This window comes from Equus quagga, chromosome 8 (genome assembly GCF_021613505.1).
Source record: "Equus quagga isolate Etosha38 chromosome 8, UCLA_HA_Equagga_1.0, whole genome shotgun sequence".
In the NCBI taxonomy this organism is placed as follows: Eukaryota; Metazoa; Chordata; class Mammalia; order Perissodactyla; family Equidae; genus Equus; species Equus quagga.
In genome coordinates this window covers 30185281-30211823 of record NC_060274.1, presented here as the reverse complement: position 1 = coordinate 30211823, position 26543 = coordinate 30185281, and the positions used below count along the sequence as shown (strand labels likewise).

The window sequence follows — 26543 nt, the reverse complement described above, 5'->3', positions numbered from 1 at the left end:
TCAGTACTTTGTCCTTCTAGGAATTTGCCCATTTTATCTTGATTGTCTAGTTTGTTGGTATTGTTTATAGTATTTTCTTACAATCCTTTTTATTTCTGTAAAGTCAATAGTGATGTCGCCTCTTTTATTCCTGATTTTAGTGAATTCATTTTCTCCCTCTCTCTTTTTCTTGTTTAGTCTGGTGAAAGATTTCTCAATTTCATTGTTCTTTTCAATGAACCAACTTTTGGTTTCATTGATTTTCTCTATTGTTTTTCTGGTCTCTTTTTCATTCATTTCTGCTCTAATCTTCATCATTTCTTTCCCTCTCCTTGCTTTGATATCATTTCTTTTTAAATCAAATTTTATCTTTAACATAAAAGTTTTAGACATCGTATAATAGGAAATGGCTCATAATAAAAAGGAAGACTTTCCTTTTCCACTCCTCCCAGGAACACTCTGTGTCAGCCATTATCATCAGTTTTAGCTGCTGCTCCTGGTATTGCTATCCACATTTTTAAATAATGTACTTAAACCAGGTGACTTCACATTGTGGTAGATGCAGCTACACCTCTTTTATACCATTACCTCCCAATGTACAAGGTCATCCTTCGTATCCTCCCAGTATAGATATATCACATTTTCTATAAAATCAGTCATCAGTGTTTTAATCAATGATTATATAAATATTATTTACTGCAGAACCAAGTGGTGTATTTTGATTTTTTCTTTCTTAACTTTTCATTTTCCTTGGATTAATGATTTCGTGTCTTTCTTAATTTACTCTGTCATTTCTCCTGGAGCGCCTTCTCAGTTGCTTCCTGAGAAAGTATACGTGGGAAGTACAATGTTTGATTCCTTACATTTTATGATAGATTGGCTAGAAATAGAAATTCAGATTAACAGTAACATTCTCTGAAAATGTTGAAGGCTTCCAGTGCTGTAATTGAGAACACGAAAAAGATGCAATTTTATTCTTATTTTGAAAATCCTTATTTTTTTTTTTCTGAAAACTTTGAGGATCTTCTCTTTACCCTTGCCGGTTTTCAGTGTCTTGGTAATGTGTACAGTGGACAGGAAGAACGTGGCGGTGCAAGTCTTCAGGCCGTAGGCTTCTTCTCCACCTTCCTGTTTTCAGCCCCCTGTGTTGTACCTCATGTCTCAACTCTAGCCCCTCTCTGAGTCAATATTTACAGAGAAGAAGGCTCAGGTTTATTATGTTTTCCTAAACTTCATTCCATTTCACCCACAAAAATGTTCAACTGACATGTCTGTATTCTCAGACTGCCAGAGGCATTATTGCCTAAGGTTATCTGAATCAGCTGACATTCAACAACTAGAAATAAGCGTAATTTTCAGATTTGAAAGTTTCACTGTGCATTTCCACTTCACAATTATAATTTAATTATGGTTAATATAAGTACTGTTCATTTCTGTTCAGATCAAGTCAGAAATCATGAGAAAACATTATTCTCAATTCTCTTATTATTCTATTCATGTAATTGAGTTTAGTGTGGAAATTTTTTAGTGTGGAAATTTTTCAAAGGCTTTCACATCGATGGAACTGTATAGATATTTCAGAAAATACTCTGATACATATTGAAAATATAATATAGAAAAGGTTCCATAATAAATAGGTTGAGAAAAGATTATTCAATAAAATATGCAAGGATATTTTTTAAATAAATGAAAAAATAATTCAAACCCCCACTGAATGCTCACACACCAAAATAAATTCCAGATGAGTAGAAAAAATTCCCAAAAGAAAATGCATACAAACATCTATTTAACTGAGTATAGAATGGGAAAGAGCTTCTAAGCATGAACACCCTGGAAAAAAGTTAAAAGGGAATAAATTGAAAGATTTGATTACATGAAAGTTTAAAACTTTTTTATTAAAAAACCATAAAGAAAGTAAAGGACTAGTTACAAACTGCGTAAAAAATATTGGTAGAAAACATAGCATGGAGTTAATAGCCTTAACATTTAAAGAGCTCTTGTAGGTCAATTAGAAAAATATTAAAACCCATAGCAAAAAATTGGCAAGGACGTGAATAGATTAATTCCAAAAGTTGAAAAATGTAACCAACAAACATACAAAATATCCTCACTAATAATCAATGGGAAAATTGAAAGTAACATGATACCTTTGGAATGAAACCTAATAGCCTGATTATGCTCAGTGCCACCAGGGGTGTTGTGGGATGAGAGCTCTCTAGTACGCTGATGGAGAGATGTACCTTTCCTTTGATGTTATTTGGAATTATGGCCTTGATGTTTGTGCCCTTAATTCAATTATCCCAGTCCTGAAATGCATCTTAAAATGCAAGATATGCTAAAAATGTCGAACTCAGAGAAATAGAGAGTAGAATGGTGGTTACCAGGGCTTGGGGGTGGGGTGGGAGAAATCGGGAAATATTGGTCAAAGGATATAAACTTCTAGTTACAAAATTAACCAGTTCTGGGGATCTAATGTACAGTATGGTGATTATAGCTAATAATACTGTATCATATACTTGAATGATGCCAAGAGAGTAGATCTTAAATGTTCTTATCATTAAAAAAAATGGTAATTACATGACAGGATGGAGGTGGTAACTGATGGTGCAGTGGTAATCATTTTGCAATATACAAGTGTATCAAATCAACATGTCGTACACCTTAAACTTAAACAATGTTATGTGTCAATTATATCTCAATAAAGCCGGAGGAAAAATAAAATGTATTGTCAAAGGTTTGTATACTTCATTATTTAAAATTTAAAAAAAATAGAAACAAAATTCCTGCAATAGTATGAAAAAGAAACTATGATATAGCTATACAGTGGAATGTTATTTAGCCTTTAAAAATCTTGTTCTACAAATATTTAATAATATAGGAGCTACGGTCATGAATCACTCAACAATAGGGATATGTCCTGAGAAATGCATTGTTAGGCGATTTTGTCGTTGTGTGACATCGTAGCGTGCACTTACACAGACCTGGATGGTAAGCCTACTACACACCCATAGGTGTGTACTACTATAACCCATAGGCTATATGGGTTAATCTTATGGGACCACCATCATATACGCAGTCCATCATTGTTGTTATAAGGTGCATGGCTGTATTTATAATAAATATTAAATATAAAGGTAGAAACCTGCTTTTTAGGTAAGCAATTTTCTAAAAACCTTTGTATGCGTGAATTAACTTAGAAAACTAGAAGAGTATATAGTTTACTAAAATGTTAATAGTGATTATCTCTCCTGTGTATGAATATGAGTAATGTTATTTTCACATTAATACTTTTCTGTATCTTAAAATTTTCATAATACACAAATATACACAAATTAATTCATAATAGAAAAAATGTTGAATATTGTATCCTATGAGAGAGGCTTTCCTTATAACTTGTTTCCTCAAAAATAACCCTTGTATGTGCTTTGGCAGGGTTTCTTTACAAGAGTACACCAATATTGTCCTAATTTGTTATGATTAATTAGGTTAGAAATTCTTGTCTTCAGCTTTGTCACAGTCATAAAACATTTTAGAGTTTATATTCTTTTTTTTTTTTTGAGGATAAGGGGGTGGCATTTGATCCTAAATCCTATGGGATATGTTTTTTTTTGTTCCCTTTTAATTTTGTGCCAATATTTTCTGAAATGTACAGTGAGAGCATCATCATCATAATTCCTCGCCATTTTTACAGTCTTTTCATGGAGTTGATCTCCTTCGGTTTTCCCCACAGCCCTGAGAAATAAGTAGTGTAAGTTTTTAAGTCCTGTCTCAAAAAATAAACACTTGTCTAAGGTCAACATAAACCATTGAGCTGTAGCGCACCCACATGCTCTGATTCCAGATCTGCTGTTTGAACTTAAGAAATTATCCAGTCCACTTAGTTTATTTTATAGCTTAAGAAAATGAGACACACAGAAGTTAAGTGATACAGCCTAAATCATGGAGATAATGAGGGCCAGATCTGGAAGGAAACCCCATTCTTCTGTCTGAAACTGGCCCTCTTCCTGTTAGTTCGCTCAGAGATGAGACCTGAATATCTTGCGTGAGACCTAAGAACCTAAATATACAGACTCTTTAATTCACTATCCAGTGGATAACATAATTTTTACTAAGATTTTCTTTCGAATTGGTATTCTACTTTACCAGTCTTGTCCTTGTCTTGCCTAAGGATGCCTCTGAGGCAAGTTAACACGGGCTTACTTAGTTAAAAGGTTAGAATAGCAGAGTCACTCCAATACTTTTCTTTGATGAATTTTAGTGATTTTGAAAGGTGGTATGAAAAGCATTTTTATTTTGAAGTTTTGGAAGACATTTCTGGAATACAAGTGGTTTAAGAATACTCTCGAAGATGTTAAATGAAAATGTGTTGCAATAGGAAAGCAAAGACATTAGCTTATTTACTTTCATTGTTCTTACTGTTAACTGATAGCTGAGATAAATCCTGTGTATAACAATGTTTATCTTGACCATCTATTATTATCACCTAATCATATTTTTCCAGTTGTTCCTTATGCAAAATTTAGTGGTTACTTATTAAAGCATTTAACATTGTATAGTAAACATAACGCAGACTAATCATTCATGTATTCCGCATTTACCGCATGGCTACTATATGTCAGGTGCTGAGTACGACATGAAAAAAGAAATAGCCAAAAATCTCTGTGCCTCTAGTACACATAGCCTAGTATAGAAGACACAATTCAAATTAACTAAAAAAATATTTGCTGGGTGCCTGTTGTATGTCAACAGGGCCAGACTAAGAAATGTGAACGCCTAAAGCAGGCTAACATGTCAGCACCACATCAGATTCATCACCTTAAGGTTTGTTTTACACCATTTTGGTGGTTTATAATCAAGGTTCTATCGCTGGTGGTTTTCTGAACCAGTAAAATTCCTGATGAAACCCATATAAAGCTATTTAGAATTCAGACAATGAGAAATCCTTCCTTCTTGGTACACAGCTCTCCTCCATTCAGGTTAGAAATACAGCGTGTGAGCTGAGAACTTGTGGCAAATGTTTGACGCCTTGATACATGGATCAGTCCAACCGGCCTTCCCTTACTTTAAAATTCTGTGATCAATCCTGAGAAATTTGGCACTTCTCCTTTTTTTAACAGTTGGTGAGAGCAATCCTTTCGCCCGCTGAACAAAGCAAAACATGGTTTTATCTGTTTGGAGGTATCTTCCCTCCCTAGATCCACTTTGTTGTTGATTTACAAAACAAAAAAAGGATAAACCTCTGCCACTGATAAATGCTTGCGTCTCTGTAATGTTATATATTCTGCAGCTATCAGTACTTTCTCACCAAAACGGTTATTCTTTGTTTCAATGCAGTATCACATGTTATTGAGAACACTTTAAGTGAGAATTTTGGTTGAATGCCTACAATACCACAGATGAACATACTGCCAGATGAACATTCACCACCTAGGCACTGCCAAATTCCCACATACACAGGCAATGGTGGTCCTGTCGTGACCACATCTCTTCTGGGAAGCTGGTGAATTTCTTTTGACATGTAGAGTAAGATACTCCCAGATATCAGAAACATAAAATTGTGGTGGAAAAATTATCTAATTTAAAAAGGAGGAAATGGAGTTACTATTTTAGGCCTGGTCTCAAGTCAAACTATTTCAAGTCAAACTCATAAGTGATCAGCTGTTTTTCCATTCCTGAAATCTCTTTTCACACACTAAAAAATATAAAAATTGATTATAGAAATTAAACCCAAATGCATACCTTTAAAAATACTATGTATGAAAAACAAAGAGTGTAAAATCTACATTGTAAATATCCTTTGGGGAGAAATTTTTCTGCATGGGTTCAATCTAACGATCATTGTACAGAAAATGATTCTTTCTTGTAGTAAGCCCAGACTTTTTTTCATTTTTCTTCTCTTTGCTTTGCTTTGCTTTCTTTCTTTCTTTTTTTTCTTTTTTTTTTTTTTTGGCCCAAGGACCTTCAAACTACAGTCAAAGTTGGAGTTATCTCTTTGGAAAATTCCCATCACTGATTCAATATGCAGAATGCCTCTGAAGGTCTTTGAATGATAAATGTTGGGTAAGGAAGCTCTTTCATGGCATCTTTTTCCATGATGCCTTGTTCACTTTTCATTGGAGGTTAAACTCCTGTTATAAACAATAATCTCGCTTTTCAATGATTTCTGCTAAATTTTCTGTAAAAGTATTTCATGCTTCTCTATCAGTACTTATAATTCATCCCAGAACTCTGACTGTAGGCCACGGAGTTCTCTCCTTGAAGAGATGAAAGCATCCTCTGTCGGCACTGGAAGGTCCTTATTTAATGCCTCAACTGAGCTTGTTGTTAAAATTTTAAAGACAGACAATGCCTTGGACAAAATTCTTCCAGGTTCAGAGAGAGATGAATTCACAGCATCCCATCATAGACTCAGGCAATCAGTTCCTTTTTAACCTGATTAATGGCCCGTGGCGTTAACCTCCTCGCTATGGATTGGAGGGGCTTAGCCTTAGTGGATTGGGAAGGGATCAACATTGGTTTTGTGTCAGTTAAGGTTGTTAGGCAGTCATGAAAATGAGCTTGTTACTTACCTTGTTGTTTGAATTGATGATAGGAGTGACTGCAGAAAGAGAGGCCTGGGCTACAAATTGAGTTCTTGTAAGTTAGGAAGTTCCTATGTTAAAGCTGTGGAAATAGGCTGGGCTATTTTTGGAGAAGGTGTCTAACGCTATCTGGGAGATGTAAGAAAGGAAGGCTTTATAAGGGGAAGAGATTTTTGTCTAAATTTTAGAGGATGAATGAAAGAGTTTTGGCAGGAGACTTCCATGCACGGGAAGAGGACATGAAAAATCTTAGGAGCATGAAAGAAATCATGTACTCTGGAACCTCTGAGGACTATGGCTCAGTTGCAGAGTGTGGTGGGAGATGAGGCTGGACATGTAGGCAGGGACCAAATCCCGAAGAACCTTTTAGGCCAATCTAAGGCATTTGACAGAATCCTTTAAGTGATGGAGAGCCACTGAAGGATTTCAAGCGATTCTAGAAAGAAAATTGGTACAGTGTGGAAGTTGGGTTGACATGGGGGTGAATCTGAAGGGGGGTTCCAGCCAAGAGAGTGTTGCACTTTTTCAGATGATAAATTATTAAGTCCTGATTTAAAACGGTGGCTGTGGAGATAGAGAAGGGTAAATCTGAGAGTTAACAAGTACAATTGACAGAATTTGCTGACTAATGAAGAGATAAGTTTATGACCACTTTTTTGACTTGAAAAATTCAGATAAACTTTGTATTTTTCCATGAGTTTGGGGATATAGCTGTACTAGTTATATATTCTCTGTATGCAAAAACCATTTATATACACACGTATATTAAATTACACAATAAAACAAAAATATATCTGTTACGAGCTCTAGTGGGCCGATACGAGCTCGCTCTCGCACACCACTGCCATGTGTGCATGTGCCACACTGTTTTGGGAAGTGCTCCCCGTGATGCAGAACGCATCCAGCACGTCTCTATACTTGTGTCTGAACACGTTCATATGTGCTCACTTCACTTTCAGTAGTGGCATCATAGAGTTTTAGAACTTAAAGGAACTTTGGAGATCATCTGTCACTTTTTTTTTTTTTTTTTAACAGATCAGGAAATTAACCACAGAGGTTAAGTCACTTCCCAAAATCATAGGACTAGTTAGTTTTATTTTGATTCAAAACCAAACCCTGCATCTCAGTTTTAGTAGTTAGCCTTGCTGAGACACTTGGAAGGAAATTAAGTTGCTATTAACCATTAATTTATTGGCCCTACTTAAATGATCTTATTTATCTGTTCTTTGTCTTAGGAATGAAAATTATACTTTGATCAGGAAACATGTTTTTTTTTTTTTTTTTAAAGATTGGCACCTGCGTTAACATCTGTTGCCAATCTTTTTTCTCCTTCTTCTCCCAAAAGCCCCCAGGGACATAATTGTGTATCCTAGCTGTGAGTGCCTCTGGTTGTGCTATATGGGACGCCATCTCAGCATGGCCTGATGCTATGCCATGTCTGCGCCCAGAATCCGAACCCACCAAACCCGGGGCTGCTGAGGCGGAGCGCACGAACTTAACCTCTTGGCCACGGGGCTGGCCCCAGGAAATGTGTTTAAGTCATATATTTGGTGATCTTTAAGGAAACATAGACTTTGTGATTACTGGATAATAAACGTTCATGCTGAAATTTGTTGTTTTGAGGGAGAGAAAATATTTATACATTTGACAGAAGGAAGAAAATACTATGGTTTAGGAATTAAAGTTGTAATTATAAAAACAATGAGAGCAGCTTTGAATAAACATTTGAAAAGCAAAAGCATTATAAAAACCTTCACAAACTTTTACTCGTTTTACAATGGGCTTGGCATGGTTTAAATTGAGAATTTATTATAAAAATAATTTCTCCTTGAAGTTATTCATTACTCCTTTTTATATGTTTTAAAGAATTTCTTGTTTTGATAAGGGTCAAGCTGTATCCTTGTATCAAATTACTGTATCAGTAATTTGCTGATGAAAAGGAGGGAAGAATCTTTGCAAGTGAGCTGATTCTTCTGAAGATCAAATTTACCAAATTCAGACCACCGCTCTCTTTTCCCATGTCCCACATATTTGGTGACGTCCCCTGGAGGGTGGCTTGGGACAGGCATGCTGATATTACACTTAACGTCAGATTGCTGGCTAAGGAATGTGCTTACAACTGTGAGTGGATAAGGCACAGAAACCTACCAGATCTCATTGGTAAAGCAGGAGAGAAAGGCAGGGAAAGTCACCCACCACTGGAGTAAAGCACGTTGCTCTGGATTCCAAAATGATTCTGTAGGTTAATCTGTGAGCAAAGTGATTCTTGAAATAAAGAAACAATGCACTTGGGTAGGCCCTGTAACAACTATATTAAAACCCCTTTTTATTCCTTTTTTGGAAACTGGATGGCCATATTGCAATGGGAAGCAAGTTGTGAACTGAAAAATGTAGTTTTGATTCCCTCATCTGTTCAAGACATTATGACAGGTGCCTTATGGGGGAATCATTTCTTTTTAATTAACTATTCCTATTATTCCAGAAGCTTGAAATGTGTTTATGTTCAGATACAGAGAGACTGTATCTGAAGAATGAATATCAATGTATTTAAATAATAACTGCCATTATTATCCGTACCCTCATATAGGGAGTCTGAAGTCCAGGGTGATGAAAGCAGTCGTGCAAAGTCAGATAGCTCCTAAGAGGCAGCTGACTGTTTTCAAACGCTGGTCTGTCTGATTCCAGAGACCAAGCTGCAGCATGGTGCCTCCCCACGGTACACACTGGTTCTTAAATGCCCTCGGCAGACAGTTGCTCTGGGAGTTCAGTTAAAATTAGACTATGGCGTGTTCTTTTAAACTCATAACAACGAAAGCTATTTCAAGCTTTGAATATGGTGATCATAATGAGCTTTCTTCATTTGGTTGAATCTATAGAGCTTTTCAAATGATAGATCACAACAGCCTAAAGGAATTTTAAGATTACTTATTTAACAGGGATTCTTGTTGGCAAACTTGCTCTAGAAATCTATGCATCTCCCGAGAAGATGATAAGTACTTATTAGACGCTTGTTTAAGAAATTTGGTCTACTCCCCAGAATGGTGAACAATGAGGATATTTTCTGAACTCCTCTGAAAAATTACCGCTAATTATGGAAAATTAAGTGCAAGTAGTACCAACATAGTTATTAGCACCCCAAATTTGATAGACCTTCCCCCAAAAGAGAAAATTCTAAAAATAAGGCCTGTCACCATATACCATAGCTGTATATTTTTATTTTTATAAAAAAATATATTATGGATTAAAAATTGGAGGACATGACCTCTAGAGTCTTTTAAGTCAGAGCTACTTGCTTTTACTAATTTTTTAATATACATATAAATGTTTTTGTATTTATATTTAAATGTATATATTTATATTTTTATACTTATACATATATTTGTATTTAAATTATATATATTTATTTAAATATAGTTTATCTTTATCTCTAACATATTACATTTATGTTTATATAAATATGTAAAACATTTGTTTATATTAAATATATATATATATATCTCCGTAGAAGATTTGGATTAAATGCTGTGATTCTGTAGGTAACCTACGATGACTTATTTCATAGCTCTAAATTTGTTCAAAGTAGGCTCCATTGTTGCCATCAGCTATACCCTGGGGAGTACCAAGCAGACATCTCACAGGACAGAGGAATGGAACTGATGTACTTGCTTCTCACCTGGGCTTCTGCTCTTTCTTCTCCTCAAGATAACATGCTCACATGCAGGTCCTTAAAATGGCTAATCTTGTGCCTACTGTAGGGTTGGGTATTTTTATATTCAACTGTTATCTGAGCGATTTAGAGGTTGGTAAAGAAAGTGATGCACACGATGATTATCTGTCAACACGCATATGTGTCCTGTGTTCCCTACAGGGTTTGGGCAGTGGTGTGGCTGAGATTGGCATCCAGGGCTGTTGTACTTGGTAGAGAACAGGAGAGATGTGAGGAGTCATGGAGGCTGTTGGAGGAAATATGACACAGAGTTGAAAGGGGACTGCAGTGGGCTGACTAGAAGTCGAGGGGAGAAGGGACAAGAGATGGTATTTTTAAAGGCAAACCCCATGGAGTTGCTGGCCAAGTGGCCAAGGATCCAGCTGGAAATGGGAAAGAAGTTTGTCCAAAGGAGGTTAAATAAAAGGGCTCACCTATGCATTGAAGGGTTGGAGTGGAGAGCGCAAACCAGAGGAGGCGTGACCTTAAAGATCCGGCCCAGGAGGCAGTCTCCCCCTCTGAATAGAGACTGAAAGTTACCGTCAGATCTCTGAACCAGATCAATGACAATCTAACGTACCAGTGAAAAGCAAGGATTCTACACTCTGACTGCCTGGGTTTGAATCCTGGCTTTACCACCAGTTGTATGACATTAGGCAAATCACACAGTAGTTTTGTGCCCCAAGAAAATGGGAATGATGGTATCTAACTTGCAGGGTTATTATCAGGATTAGTTGAGTTAGTTTATGTGGAGCCCTTACCACAGCACCTACCAAGGGATAAATTTCAATTTATAATACATGTTATGATAATAACCATATACATGCTTTATATATATACATATACCGGTCACCTTATTATTAGCACTACTTTGACTTTTCCCAAGCAGAGGACTTCAGATAATGACACTGAGCATGTGGTCTGCTCTTCCAGCCAGCTTCTAATTGCTGAATCCTTTCTTCAAACCACATTAAATCGTGAGAACATATAAAGCCCAAGTGCTCTGGTTGAATTTATGATGCCTGGAGCGCTCCCTGCTTCCCCTCCCTCTGACTCCCATGGAGACCTCCAGGGTACCACTGTGGACCACATTTTGAAGACTACTGATGCAGTGGAAAGAACTGAAGGCTTGGAATCTAGAACTGGAATCAAGTCCTGCCTGCCATTAACATGGTGGCTGTGTGACCTTCAGCAGGTCCTTGCTGGGCTCAGTTTCCTGATCCATATGCTGTAAGAGTTAGACTAGTTCAGTGGTTTTCAAACTCTGTCACTTTAAAGCCCTAAGAATTCCAGAGAAGGGTGCCAGGAAGATTTGGAGGACGGGTGGTAGGGAGCGTGCTGGATGAGGAGAGGGAACCCAGCAACATATAAACATATGTGAATATATATGGTAGAGTAGTTGCATCTCTTTATCTGTAATTTTGATAATGATTAATATGCAACAACAAGGGCTGCTTACCCTTATAAACTTCACAGATGGTGTGAGCTGAAGGCTTCCCAATGATTTTTCTCTCCAATTATATCTCACTTCTGCCATTCAAAACTCTCACTATTGTGCCATTGTGTGTGTGTGTGTGTGTGTGTGTGTGTGTGAAATTATATTTTCAGTTTCACTGCTGAAATATGTTAGCTTGGAGCAACATCACCCGTTAACACTTAAGTCCAGCTTGGTTTATCAGATTCCTTTCAGAGATTTGGGTCCTTGGGGACTGACACTAGGGGTAGTAACAGTTCAATGGCTGATAGAAATCAGAAAGGTCTGCAGCATGGAGAAGGAAGGTACGTCCACATGGAGACTAGACTGGGAAATGTTGGGAGCCATGAGGTGTTATTGGGCCCCACAAAGGACAAGATGGTGACTGAAGGATGCACATATGGAGGGGAAATGCAGAGGCCAACTTCGCCCTCTCCTGACCTAGCACACTGCTTTGTACCTAATCCATCTTCAGCAAATGATGGCTGAATCAAAAGATTTTTGTCCTAGGGTGGCTTTGGGAAGAACTAAAGTTGAGATTTAATGTTAATAGTTTTTAGTTGTTAAAAAGATTTTGTATGGCTTACTTTCTAAAATCAAGTTTCTTGAAGAGACGTGATTTTCTGTTTTAAATTTGTTTAAATAATACATTTTGTGCCGGAAAAATGCTTTTTAAGGAAAAACACTTCATATATAAAGCATAAATAATTCTTCCTTTAATAAGACAGTTCCCATTATAGGCATTGAATAACACGTCTGCTAAAGGAATGCTATTTTTTTCACCAATCCATGTGCACAGCTCTGATTAGAGGAGCTAAAAGATGCACACCTCTTTAAATGATGAATTAGACCCAGAGGGAGAGAAAGGTGTATTTTATTATGATAGATCTTGTTATTATAAAAACTCCAAATAGCCCTCTTTTTTTGAAAATACTTTTTAAAAATGTAATTCTCTGTCTCAACTCTCTATGTGTTATGGTAACTGTTGATTTCAGAAAAAAAGTACATTAAGAGCATCTTTCTCCAGTAGTAATATCATTATTTTTCCACAAAACATTTTATATCAAGGTCTCCTGAAGAAGAAATTTTAATAAGCATCCTTTCCAGACTTTTTCTTCCACCCAGGATTTGCTCACATCTGCTGTTTTCAGAATAAGGCCACAACAAATGTTACAATATCTTTATAAAGTAAAACCACAGATAGTTCTCAATTTAGGTGCCTCAGTTTAAGCCTTGACTCTATTGTTCATTTTTATTGCTGTTCAGATGCACTTATTTTTTAAAAATTATATCCACACAATATTGCTAAAAATGAAGTTTTTAAAAACTTGAACAGAATACCCTAAGTTTTCACCAGACTTATTATGAGATTTAGATTAACCTTTTCCTATTCTTTTTCAGGGCTACAGCAACACACAGGGGCCAGATTATTTTTAAAGATGCTTTAGCCCAGCAGTTGTGTGAACAAGGAGGTAAGAATCATCTTTGACTTCTCTGTGTTGGTTGTGTCAAAATTATTGATGGTAGGTTTTATGTTCTATGTCCTAAGCATTTCATTGCTATTATTTGATCATGCTGCTTAAAAAATTGAATTATTGACCCCTTCATATCCCTAATAATTATTTATTTAGTAATTATCAATAAAGATCTGTAGACCTCTGAAAATATTGTGTGAGCATGCAAACCAAGAGAAAATCTATCTTCATTATTTTTTTCTAATGTATTATGTTTAGTTGTCCTAGAAAAATAAATCATACTAATTCTAGAACTCTACAAAAACACTTCTGCTTAATTTACCACTTAAATTTCTTGTCAACCTTGTTGAAAATGTTTCTGTTTATTGCTTTTAATGTTTGATCGTGTTATACATGACCATGTGTGCAGTATTTATATACTTGTTTCAACTGCAGGCACTGTTCATTTCAGACTTGTGGGTAGATACTGTATCATTTTAGATACATTAAGTGTACATTAAGTGACACCTGCTTTGTGACTGCCTCGTACACATCCAAACTCTCACCCATACTAAAATGCTCACAGACGCTCATACACACATGTACACATATGCACACACACACATACACACAATGAAAATGTGAAAACTAGGATCCATGCCCCCACACAGATTTGTTCCCTCTGCCTCTGGAGCTTCTACTTAACTTTGTTCGTGTCTTCATTGTAGCATTTATCAATTCGCCTAGAATTTTCCTCTGAAAAGCAATGGATGCCACCCTTGAGAGACTGAGCTTCTCAAGTATAGGGACTATGCCTTAGTACTCTTTGGGTCCCCAGAACCTGGCATGGTGCCAGGCCTATGACAGCCATTCAAAAAATGTGGGTAGATTGAATGCAAGTTTTTCTCAGCCATACGTATATTCCTTGATTTAGGCACCTTGAAAATGAATACGTTTGAAGCCAGTCTTTGTAAATGTCGTGCCAGTCTCACCATCATCATAGATATATTATCAATTTTTGTTTACAGAATGATATTTTGGGGAAATCTGTTAAATTAAGAATTATATAATTGAATTTAAAAGAAATTTCTACCAATTGTCACTCTGCTAAAGAGAATCTAATAGGTTTAGGAGAGAAATGAGGAAAAATTATATTGCTTTTTGGAAGGTCTAAGAAAATACCATATTATTATTTGTAGTGATATGGACATCATCAATATGGCTTTATCCAAGTCATGTGATACTTGGTGATTATTACTGGCAAACTTCTTATCGTTTACATACATAACTCTTGAATCAGAAAACCCCAATCTAATTATTATCAAATATATTATATCATATGTATTATATCAAATATATTATCAGTGTTCTTAGCTTAAACAGATTTTTATTTTGTTACTTTTGAGAATGCAAAAATGTGATAGCCTTTCAGTAGGCTCAAGAAATCTACCACAATGTAAATCTTCTTTCAGACTCTGAACATATTCACATTACTGATAACATAGAACATCATATACCGGTGAACATTAATATCCTGAAAAATGCATAGTGTCAGAAAAAGATATATCTAATTTTATTAACATTCATCATTGCCTAAAAGCTAATTTATTTTAAGCCTTGGATTTTTGAGTCTTTTTTATTGTAAATGAATTGTTGGGAAAATGAAAAGAAATGAAAAGAAAAAGCCAAGAAAAATCAGTGGGAAAAAATTCTCAACCAATGAGAATAGGACTTTTGTATTGTGAGGAAAAAAGGCTTATATAGTAGTGTTGCACATGATGGTAGATGTGGATGTTATTAAAGTGCTGTTCAGCTCAGGACCAAAGGAAAACATGGAGCTTTTCAACAGCACCTAACCAATTGAAATCATATCAATCCATCCAAGATAGGGCAGAAAGAATGCTGACAAGAGTGATGACGTCCTGCTGGCAGGAATAATGAGGGAAATAATTGGAGCTGTAAACCATGTGTTTATTTTGGTCCTATCTACTTTTAATTAAAATATTAATTGTCTCTTCAAATAAATTAACAAATTTAACGTGTAATAATTTTCTATACATTGGATGAGGAATATCTGATATATTTATTAGAGGGAAAAAAAGGACAATCTGTGTAACATAGCGCAACGCCTTTCAATTGCAACATACTCAGTAGGTTTGTTGATTTTAATTAAGTTAAGCAGTTTAATTTGAAAAATTGAACAAAGCAAATTCTGCTTTGTGGAGCTTGAGGACAGCTATTGTTACAAGCCTGTATTTCTGGCTAAGCGTGTTAAAAAAGTAAAAGGATCAGAAAACATACTAGTGATGTCTTAGATAGTCTATAATGTTGATCCCTTTCCTTAAAAGACCTTCATTGAAGGATTTTATTCTGCAAACATGTATCCAGCACCTGCGAGACTCTGTCTAGCTCACAGTGCTAAATATGGACTAAAAGTAGAAAAGACCCATTTCCTGTTCTTGAGGGCTGGGTTGTACATGGCAGATCAGCAGGTCACAGAGGTAGCTAAGTTTGCCCCAGGGCTTTAGGGAAGGTATTCCAGGAAGCAAGTCCTGAAGGGTGGCAGCAGTTTCAGAAAAAGGGAGAGGAGATTCCATCCGTCTCCTCCTTCCATTCCTGCTGACCCACCTTAGAGCAGACCCACCACCTCCTTTGAGGATTGCTTAATAGCCTCCTCGTAGTTTCCCTGCCCCCAATTTCTTGCACCCCATGTGGAGCTGCTATAATGAGCTTTCGAAGATGGAAATATGATTCTGTCATTTCCCTGCTTAAGACTCTTCAATATCACAACTGGAGGCAATAGTTTCTCTTCAGAGTAAAATCCCTATTGCTTCATCTTTTCTTCCTCTGGCTAACTCAGGCTTTCCACCCCGCTTACGTATCTCTCCTCCTGAAAAAACGTCTCTGATCCCCTCAAGCTCCTCCTCAGGCTGGTCCCGGCGACTCTCATACGTGTGACATAACTCTCAAGGCCCAATCATAATACAGGTGGACACTGTCGGCACGATGCTGTGCCAGACCCCGCTCTAAGCACTCTACAGACGTGAGCTCCTTTAATCTCACAGCAGCCCTCGGAAGGAGGAACTACTATCGCCTCCACTTTAAAGATGAGGAGACAAAGGCACAGTGGGAATGACCTGCTTAAGGTCACACAGCTAGAAACTGGCGGAGCTGTGATTGGAGCCGAGGCAAGTGGGCCAGTAGCCCATGCTATCAGCCATTACATTAGACTGCCTTTCAAGGAAATCTCTTGCTTGAGCATGCCTCCATTCATTCGACAGCTGTTTATGGTATGTTGTAACAAGAACATTATTACATGTGCCTTGTCTGCCATTGGATATAAGATCCTCGAGGGTAGTGACTATGCTTTTTATTAATGAATCTCTAATGACTCTCACGATGTCTGGTGCATCGTATGCACCCAACAAATATTTATTGAATGAAGGAATGAGCAAATTGAAATAAAATAGTCTGATAGATGTGGGAACGAGGAAGCTACCCAGCAATTCATTACCGCCGAGCCGTGAGGCTGGGGCGTAAATGGAGAGGGTCATGCAGGGCTGTCTGTTACGTGCTCAGGAGCTTCAACATCGTTCTGTAGGCAGTGGGAAGCAGGAGAGTGCCGTGAACGGTTGTATTTTAGAAAGAAAGCTGGGCGTGGGGATGAATTGGGTTGCAGAGGTTGGAAATTGGAGGCAGTGAAACACAGTAGTGGAGTACTATAGTCATCCTGGTGAGAGATAAATCTTAAGCTAAATTAAAATGAGGTCTTGGAGACCAGAAAGAAGGGGACTTGTTAGAGAGTCTTAGAGAAGGTGTCATTAATAAGCGGAGTGAGGGCAGGACGGGGAACCAGGGCGACTCTGTGGTTTCTGGCCTGAGTGACTGGGTGGACGGTGATGCCAGGAACTGAGAGAAGAAATGAAGAAAACTTTAGAGGTGTTTGGAATAGAAGATAATAAATTGGACCTCAACACATTGGCTCTGACCAAGCTGCTCTCCGTCGCACCGGGCTCTCCGGCAGCCTGCTGGGATGAGAGGCAGGTTTGAGAGCCCTCAGCATATTGATGCTGAGGAAGGAATGTGCTCTGCCAGGGACATCCTCAGAGAAGGGAGGAAGGGGCCCTGTGTGGAAAACTAGTGATTGTGCAGGAGCAGGAAGAAGGGGGAATTCTCGAGAAGGAGCAAGCTTCAGTGGGGGCAGGGGGCGGGTGTTCAGGGAAGACATTTCAACATGGTAGAGATGTTCAACAGGGACAAAAGACTCCTGAGAGAATGGAGAGGAAGACGTATGTAAAAGCACTTTAGAATTTTGCAATTAGAAGGTCATTGACAATTTGACTGTAAATGAGGATGGTTACAGGACAGGCCAGACCAACTGAAGCTGCCTTCTAGAGTGGAAGGCTCTTGCCCAGGCTTTGGAGTCAGAGAGGCAAGGGCAGAGAGAATATTGTGGGTTGAGAAGTAAATATGAGGCAATGTTTAAAGTTAAGGCTTTGAAAAAAAAATCTAGGATTAAAGGGAAGGAGAGAGAGGGGGCAGTTGTAGGGGGTGGCAGGCTCAAGGGAAGAATGGGTAGATGGGTTCTCTCTCTCTCTCTCGTAAGATCAGAACGTATTTATAGGTGTCCAATGCCTTGCAGCCCAAGACCACTGGAGTACCTCTAGAGTTGACAGCTTGGGTTTGGTGCTTGGTCCAGAATAGGAGAAGGCGCATCATGGGGAGCTGTGGGGCAGCTCAATAAGAAGATGTTAATCATTATGAGATTTTGGCCTCTGTTTCATGATTTTGGCTAGGGTTTAAGGAAGTGGGGCTTTGCTCTCGATTGGATGCTGTCAGGAAGTGGGGTAATACTATGGGTGACGCTATGACTAGAGATCTCAATAAATCTTATCTGGAGGGAGGGCAGACTGGAGTGAGGCCAAAGCTATAATTGGTAAAGAAGTGACAGTCACTCCTCTTAGCCAGGAAAGGGCCATGCTTGGTGTATTCTGAGTTGGACAATGGTCTGATTGTGTCTGTCTTCAGATGTGATTGCCAAGTGGTCCTGTGTCTGTCTTGATCCATCACAATCACAGTGGCCTTGTCTGCAGTTGATGTTCTGTGTCTAGCAGGAGAACACCAAGGGCTAACTTTGAGTGCTAGGCCAGCTCCAGGATGCCAGGGGCTGCTTTTCCTTTCGTGAGACGGAGGAGAGAATGCTGGTGGGCTGTCATTTACTTTTGGATTTAGGCTTTACAAAGACTTTGGGATCATAGAGAGGTAGGTGTGGATCCAGGCTCTGTTTGGCCTTACTCGCCAGAGCCCCGGGCAGGAGGTACAGGCTCAGTAAATGATAATGGGAAGGGATCTTCCTGGAGCAAAGTTTTATTCAAGGTCAGACAGTGTGAAATAAAAAGCCTAAATACATCAGTGTGGGAGACTGTAGATGTTTACTTTTTTTCTTTAAACTTATCTGTATTTTCTGATTTTTTACAGTGAACTTATATTATTTGGGTTATAAAGAAATAACACAAGTTTCCCTCCAAAATAAATATAGGGTTATACTTAAGAAGGAGAAGGGACAAGTCTGCTGAGGCAGGTGGAATAAATCACTCCGAAGAACTGAAGGAAAATTCTAAATTACAACTCCCATGTCTCCTCCTCTGTAAGGGCTTACCTGACTCTCTTAACGTGATTGCTCTCTGCTGTGTCATAATTATTCATTCAAATACTCATGTCCCCCAACTGGAATCTTCTTGAGGAGAAGAACCATGACTTATTTGTTTGTTTTTCTTAACATCTGACAATGCTTAGCAAAGCAGACACTCTATAAATCTTTGCTGAATAATCACCTTAAACATTTTACACTTGAAAAGTCACTGCCCTTCTGGAAAAATCTTTTTTATCCTGAACTTTGGCTGTGGAACACCATGAGGCAGTGTGGCTGTTACCAAAGCAATGTTCCTTCTACTGACCTCAGGTTGGAAAGTATACGAACCATCATGTTAAGAAATCTGAACATTTTTAATAGCTTTCCATCTAAACACTGATGAGTTCCCTCAGTGCTCTGGGGACATACACCAGGTTAAGGGATTTTAGGTCTTCACCTTGAATCCTGAGGTCCTAAGTAATTGTGAACACACCTCTAGCTGAGTTCTGCTGACATGTCTCAGTGCAAAGGACGAACCAGAGTTTTCTCATCTCCAGTCTGGGGCAGGGGTGGGGAGGTATTAGGCTGTGTGCTCCCAATTATGTTGAAAGTGGAAGATCCTTAGGTTCATTCACTAGCAGTAGAAAATAAAGAAGTGAATTCCTTCAACCCTCAGTACTCAACAAGGATTATTGAATGCCTGCTGTGGGCCAGGCACTGTCTAGCCTAGAACCTGGGAAACATCAATGAACAGAGCAAAGGTCCCTGCTGTACTGGAGCCTCCACTCCAATGGAGACGAGAGAGGCAATAAGTATAAGACATCATAAATGATTAAATGTGCAAATGCTATAGGGAAAAACAAAGACTGAAAATAGAGGCCACTCCTAATCGCCTAGTGGTTAAAGTTTGGCACACCCCACTTTGGCGGCCCAGGTTTGCTTCCCTGGCGCGGAACCACACCATTCGTCTGTCAGTAGCCATGCTGTGGCAGTAGCTCACATAGCAGAACTAGAAGGACCTACAACTAGAATATACAACTGTGTACTGGGGGCTTTGGGGAGAGAAAAAAAGAGAGGAAGATTAGCAACAAATGTTAGCGCAGGGCAAATCTTTCCCAGCCAACAGAAAAAAAGGAAAAGAAAAATAGGGCAGAATAAGACTACATGGTTGGGTGGAAGGGAAGCGGTAGATTGCCATTTTAAATAGGGTGGTAGGTAAGTCAGGCAGGCCTCACTGAGAAGGTGACATCCCAGCAAAGACCAAGAAGGAGGTAAGGGAGGTAGCTGTGTGACTGTCGGGGGGGTTGATCAAAATGTCACTAAGCGATTTTAAAGACAAACGTGGTAGTGTTTTGTGAACTACTGTTAGAGGTGATCAGAGTGAAAGATGGAGACAATTTCAGAAGAGACTGAAAATCTGAAAGGGACTAGGGGAAATCAGTCTTTTGCAGGAATTATTATTGAACAGTCTAGAAAGAGCTGCCGACCTAATCCATGTCTTCGAATCGCATAAAAGGAGTCATGTTGAAAATGTTAATATGAGCGTGGTATATACAGTCTGGGGATGAGGAATAACATTTCAGTTTATGCTCTGATCCTCGAACTGTAGGTTCTTTATCTGTAGATTAGTGACAAAGCCAAGAAACTTAACTTCACGAAGTAGACACTACTCATAAATGGCAGGACCGGAATCCAAAGCTCTGGACTCACCACCCAGTGTTGGCTCCATTATGCCAAGTAGATTCTTAAATTTAAAAAATTTAACACTAAAAACCCTCAGGAACCTCAACTTCAATAAACAAGATCGTCACCACTGGCTTAACTCTCTGAACACCTAGGAGAGAACAGGCAATTTTGGAGCTCTTGTAAGACAAAAGTGGCAAGTATGAAGCTGACGTGAGGGTATCAGCTTGGCCGCTGCTGGCCCAGGGATGCACAAATCCTAGTGGGAGCCGGGCTGGGGCGGGGAGAACAATGGCGTGTGTGCATATTCATTGGCCCGCGAGCTTCTTGGCATACCCCTTCAAACACACACATTGATTATTTACCAAGGCCAGATGGCGGGCTTAACAGCCGACAGCAGTCATGCCCTGTAGTGCCCCCAAAGGCCACATGCCATTTATAAGCTGTGCTGGAATTCTCCATTGTGGGGTGGATGGAAGTGGATATAACCAAAGGCAAATTTTTATGTCAGAAGGAAAGAGGTCAGGCCTACAGTTGCAACAGACAAGCGTGGCTGCCGTCTGCCCTGCTCAGCAGTTTTTCTGCTGCTCCTCACTCTCAGAATATGAGTGGTAGAGAGTGTGGCTGTGTTCTCTAAGGCCATTGGATCGTGAGGGTAGGAAGTGTATTTACTTCATTCGGATGCTGGACTCCTTGGAATTTCTTAATCCTTTGTAATAAGGACTGATGAAAGTTTATTTAAACCATGAGATGAAGGGATATGAAAAGATCAGTAAGCAAACCCATAGAGTGGATGAGGTGTTTAATCTACCTCGATATTTTTCAGCACTTCAAGAATACCTTTTAGTGTGAGGTGATGGTGATGGTGATTTCACAATGTATACATACATCAAAACAGCAAGGTCTACACTTGAAATATATACAATTTTTATTTGTCAATTATACCTCAATAAAGCTGGAAAAAAAGAATCCCTTTTATACCCAAGTATTGTACGCATGGTAGATCAGATCTCCGAAAATCTTTCCTTGGCTGTCCTTGGTTACTCAGTAGCTTATGTTACTAAATGCCTTTCTAATACTCTGAAGTGCACATTTTTATTCGTTCCAACTAAACAAGTCAGAATCGACTAACAGTCAGAATTGGGTTTTACCGTATCTACTTCCACGGTTGAAGTGAAAAATAATGAATGATGTGTTCCACTTGAATTTGCTCCACGTTAAAACTTTTGCTATTGGAAGACATCTGTTTTCCCTGTGGCTATTGGGTCGCTTACATTTCATCGTGGTGGTTACAGCTGCTGTTCCCAACATCTCTGTGCTTCATCATTTACAAACAAATTTGTAAATTAGGAGGCTTGGGTAAAACCATCCAGGAGCCTCCAGTCTTGCTTCCAGCTCTCACAAACTACCCAACAGGGGAAGGAACTGAAGCCCTCTAGGGGCTGTGGCAGGCAAAAAGTGTCCCTAAGTGATCCTGATTACAGACGAGATTAAGGGGAGTGACAAAGAGTCGACTCGCAGGGCCGTAGTAAAATTTCTTGCTACTCGCTCTAGGTGGGTCTCACTACTTTTTTAATTTCCGAAAGAAGGGTGTTTTGGACTGGTGCTGTTTATCTCAAGATGATTGAACATAGATTTAAACAGCCTTCTTTTCAGTTCTCAGGGCTATATACATTCCCACTTGACAGCTTTATCTAGTCCAAAGTCAAAACACCAAGATTTATGCCAGAGAAGAATTTGACATTGAGTTCTTTGGATGCCCATAGAAGTACGCTTTCTACTCAAGCTGCTGTATAATCGGCTGGATTCCCCCATGTTTGAAGGATGAAGCCTAGGTTTAGAGCTATACAATTACTTGGGGCAAGGGAGCAAAGCTGTAGTACAATTTACAATTTTATTTTGGCTTTGAAATATTATTTCATGAAACCTGTTAATGCAACTTTATTTTTACATTTGAAGATTCAGTTGTTGAATGTAATAATTAATACAGGTTTTCATGATCGTGTTTTTAAGAGTTGGAATTCACTAATATTAATTAACATGATATTGTGCTGTGTCCCCAGGGTGCGTACATGGCACACTCTATCGGATGCATGGGAGTTATGTGGCAGTAGAAGGCAGTTTCACATCCTGTTCTTGAATAGCTTATAATATAGATGTACTAGTCCAAACATAGCAGAGAAAGAGCAAAACAGGATTACAGAAAAAATATAAACTCAGTGGGATGGCATTCTTCTCATCTCCTCTGAGGCCTTGCTCAACAATATCGCCCTCTGTTTCCCGAATCATCGTCAGCTCTTTCCTCTTTGCCGTCCCCTCCATGTCGGTGCTTCAACATACCAACGTCACTGCTGCTTTGAACAAGAACCCGGTCTTTGACTGCGAGGACTCCTCTGGCCATCATTCTCCCTCAATCTCCAGCTTCTTGAAGGAGCAGTGTGCTTCCCAAGTTTCACTCCTAACCCCGCCCTCTGGCCTCTACTGCCAACACTCTGGAAACGGTCATCTTCCAGGTCACCAATAACCTGCTAGGCGCCAACCAGTCCAAAGGACTCTGGTGCAAATCCTGCCTGACTTCCTTGCTCTTCTCAGTTTCCTTAATGAGTACTATTTTTCCCATGGGTACATTCTAAGGTTGGCAGTGATTCTGTCCTGGGGCTTCTTTTTGAATATCTCTATTCTCTCTCACCCCTTTGATTTTCATCTCCTGAACTCTGTCCATATGCTTGGTGCTTACTCAGAGTCAGTGATGCAAGGTGGTTGAGAGCATGGAGTGTGGAGCTGTATATCTTTGGGTTTGAATTTCTGCTCTGGACCTTCCTACTTGTGTAATCTTTCCGAGTCTCAATTCCCTTAGTGTAAAATAGGGAAAATAACTTTTTGGTTGTTTCATACCATTCCCAAGAGCCTGGCACAATATTCTATGCCCAGGAGGAACAGAGTAAAGTTGTGAGGATTAAATGCAATAATGATGTGCATAGGATAGTGGCTAGCCCATAAATACTCTATAAATGTTAGCTATCATGATTCTTACTAGGCACTTCCATTTGGATGCCATTTAGATACCTTGAACTCAATATGCTCTAGACTGAACTTGACTTTGCCCCGAATCTGGACCCCTTTATTGCAGTTCCGGTTGGTGACTTAATCAAACCAGTCATAAAAGAGAGACCTAGATAACATTTCTTTCGACATTGCTTTCTTTCATCCACGTCTATACCCAATGTGTCTAAGACCAATTTATCTTATCTTCTTAACATCTCTTAAACCAACCCTTTTCTTTCCACGCCTACAGCCATTTCTTTGGTTCAGGCCTTCCACACATTCTATCAAAAGGTTCCCAAACACAAACCTCACTTTTTCACTCCCAGTCTTAAACCCTATAACTGCCTCCATTTGCCCCATTTAGCCTGGCTTTCAAGGCCCTCCGTGATCTGACCCTGCCTCTCTCTCCAACCTCATCTCTGCATTTAGACTCTCTCCACACTGCCCACCCTTGCCTAACACCAAACTCTCTGCTTCCGCTGTTATAAGCACTGACTTCATCAAACATGCCATCCTGTGCCCTGTCTCTGTAGCTTGTATATGCCAATTCCTTTCATTGGAATACCCTCCTCATTATCTCCTCCTCCGTCTTACTGATGAGGTTGTGTTCATCCTTGAGATCCAGCTCAAGCCTCTCCTCTTCCATCAAATTTATTTTTATCACTGTTCCACCTTCCACTTACTAATTAAATTTCGTTCCTGTATTGCATTGTCATGTGTTAACGTCTACGTGTATTTCCTACTGCACTTTGAACCCCTTGATCCAGCAGAGACTGGATCATTTTTATTGAATTTGTTTTATTTCTGTGAACATGGCACAGTGCCTGGCACTTAGTGGGCACTCATATATTAGTTGAGGGAATGAATGAACCACATAGAGCAGGTATACCTTTCCAAAATTTTCTAATTACCATTATTTCTTTAATCACCAGCCAACCTGCCCCTCCCGTACCCACAGAACTGTTTTTACAGTCGTACTGGGGCCTTGATGCAGTCCTTCTGCATTGACGGACTTTGTCAGGAGGAGCCCTACAAAGCTCGCAGTTGGATGGATGTTATTCTAAATGATGTTCATGGCATTGCTCAGTGTGTCCTTTCTTAGAAGACAAACTTCTCTCAAGTCTCTGTACCTGAGATAGCTACCCTTCTTCTGAGAATATCTGTTCCTTTCATGTTATGAACCCTTCAATTTCTGTATCTTTATAGCTTCAAAACCAAACTTACAATGTCAGAGCATGCATCTTGCCTACTTATCTCAACTGGATGCATTTTTGTCCAACCCTCATTTGTCATCATCTTTAATTTTTCCACTTTATTATCTTGTTTGATTATCTGCCTTTTTTTGGCAAGTTGCCTTATGTCTATTTTAGAGCAAGGCGAATTGTACTATTTATCCTTAGGTACATAAAAGAACGTGAAAAGTACAGTAAAATGAAGACAATAACGTATGCACAAATGACTAAGAGAGGAGGAAACAGAGGAGAACATGAGAACAATTTTCTCACAACAATGGTTTTAGCAACAATATCTTGCTGATGCTATCAGTACCCAATCAACTAACATTTTTTGAGCAACTATGTGTCACACGTGCTAGGCAGTGGGGGTGCAGAGACATATGACATAGAGTCTGTCCTCACAGAACTCACACTCTGATCAACTCTAGTCTCCATTCTGGCCTTTAGGATTGTGCCTGAGATACAGACAGGATGCCTTTTCCCGCCCACAGGAAATGAACTCTTTTAGTTAGAGTATAGACTAAGCCTCCATGGCAAAGTGCCTTAAACTGCAGGTGGCGTAAATGGCTAGAAGTGCGTTTCTCGGTCATATACCAGTGCGGAGGGAGGTGGTCCAGGGCTGGGGGAGGGGCTCTACTGTGTACAGCACACGGCTTCCATGTCCAGGGGCCAAGCCGCTGCTCCAGCAGTCACCACGTTCTAGCAGCGGGAAGGAGTGAGGGCCAAGGAAGCATACCCGTTCCTTTCGAGGGTGCGACCCAGATCACTTCTTCTCACCTCCCTATGAGCAGAACTTAATTCCTTTGTCACAGAAAGCTGCAAGGGACACTGAGAAATATACCTCTAACTGAGGACCACAGTCCAGTTAAAATAAACAAGGGGAGAATAGATATTGGGGAACCTCCAGCAAATTTCTGCTAATGTTAACAGCAAGGTTTCTTCTTCTTCTTGTTCTTCTTCTTGTTATTATTAGTATTGTTATGGTTATTATTATATGTATGAACTTCATCTCTTCAAGTTCTCAGAAGTCTAAGATTTTAAAAAATTATTACACAGTAATATTTTTAAAAAATAACACTTCAACAGTTCAGGTGGTATATTGTTTTGTATTCTGATTTTCACCTCAAACTTTTCATATCATAGGCAAAGTTTTAAAAAATGTATGGATATTTCCCCAGAAAAGGAGGGGGGCATGAGCATGGCAAGACAATGAGTCACAAGTTTTAGTGTTTAAGATCTCATTATTGACAGCTCGTAGTAGAATAAATCTTATCTGAAAGAATTCTCTGTTCCCCCATTTATAGGTTATAAAGATATATTTTGGTTTTGCTCCTATCCCATTTATTTTAGAATATGAGAGATAAGTTGTTACGAGACACAAATCAAATTGAGATGGGAAATGGGGGAGGAAGAAAAGAGAAAAATACTTACTAATATTGCTGGTTCTGTGTATAATTTAGCTGTCTTTAAATATTAAGTAATCTTTTATACTGATCATAAGTATATTCCTGAACAGAGGGAGAACTATTTTCATTCTAAATTTATAACATTTTTGGAAGCTTAATTATCATACTTGAAGGTCAAATGGTGCTTTATTGCAATAAAATACAAAAAGTAATAAAGAAATTATTCCTGGGGAGATGAAAGTCTGGGTTCATAGCTCATTAAATGGTAACTTCACAGACCGTGTCTAATTTGTCATATTTAGCTTTGGAAGTTTCATACATTTGAATTTCAAATTAGGTGAAGAGATA

General features: G+C 38.9%; 1 protein-coding gene across 1 annotated transcript in view; it reads left to right on the top strand.

The window, feature by feature from the left end:
• Window positions 1-26543, top strand: part of RELN (reelin) — a 461988-nt gene that overhangs the window by 182472 nt on the left and 252973 nt on the right. The window contains exon 4 of the mRNA XM_046670156.1: window positions 13142-13212. Within this exon, the coding sequence (XP_046526112.1) occupies window positions 13142-13212 (71 nt within the window). The remainder of the gene's footprint in view (window positions 1-13141; window positions 13213-26543) is intronic.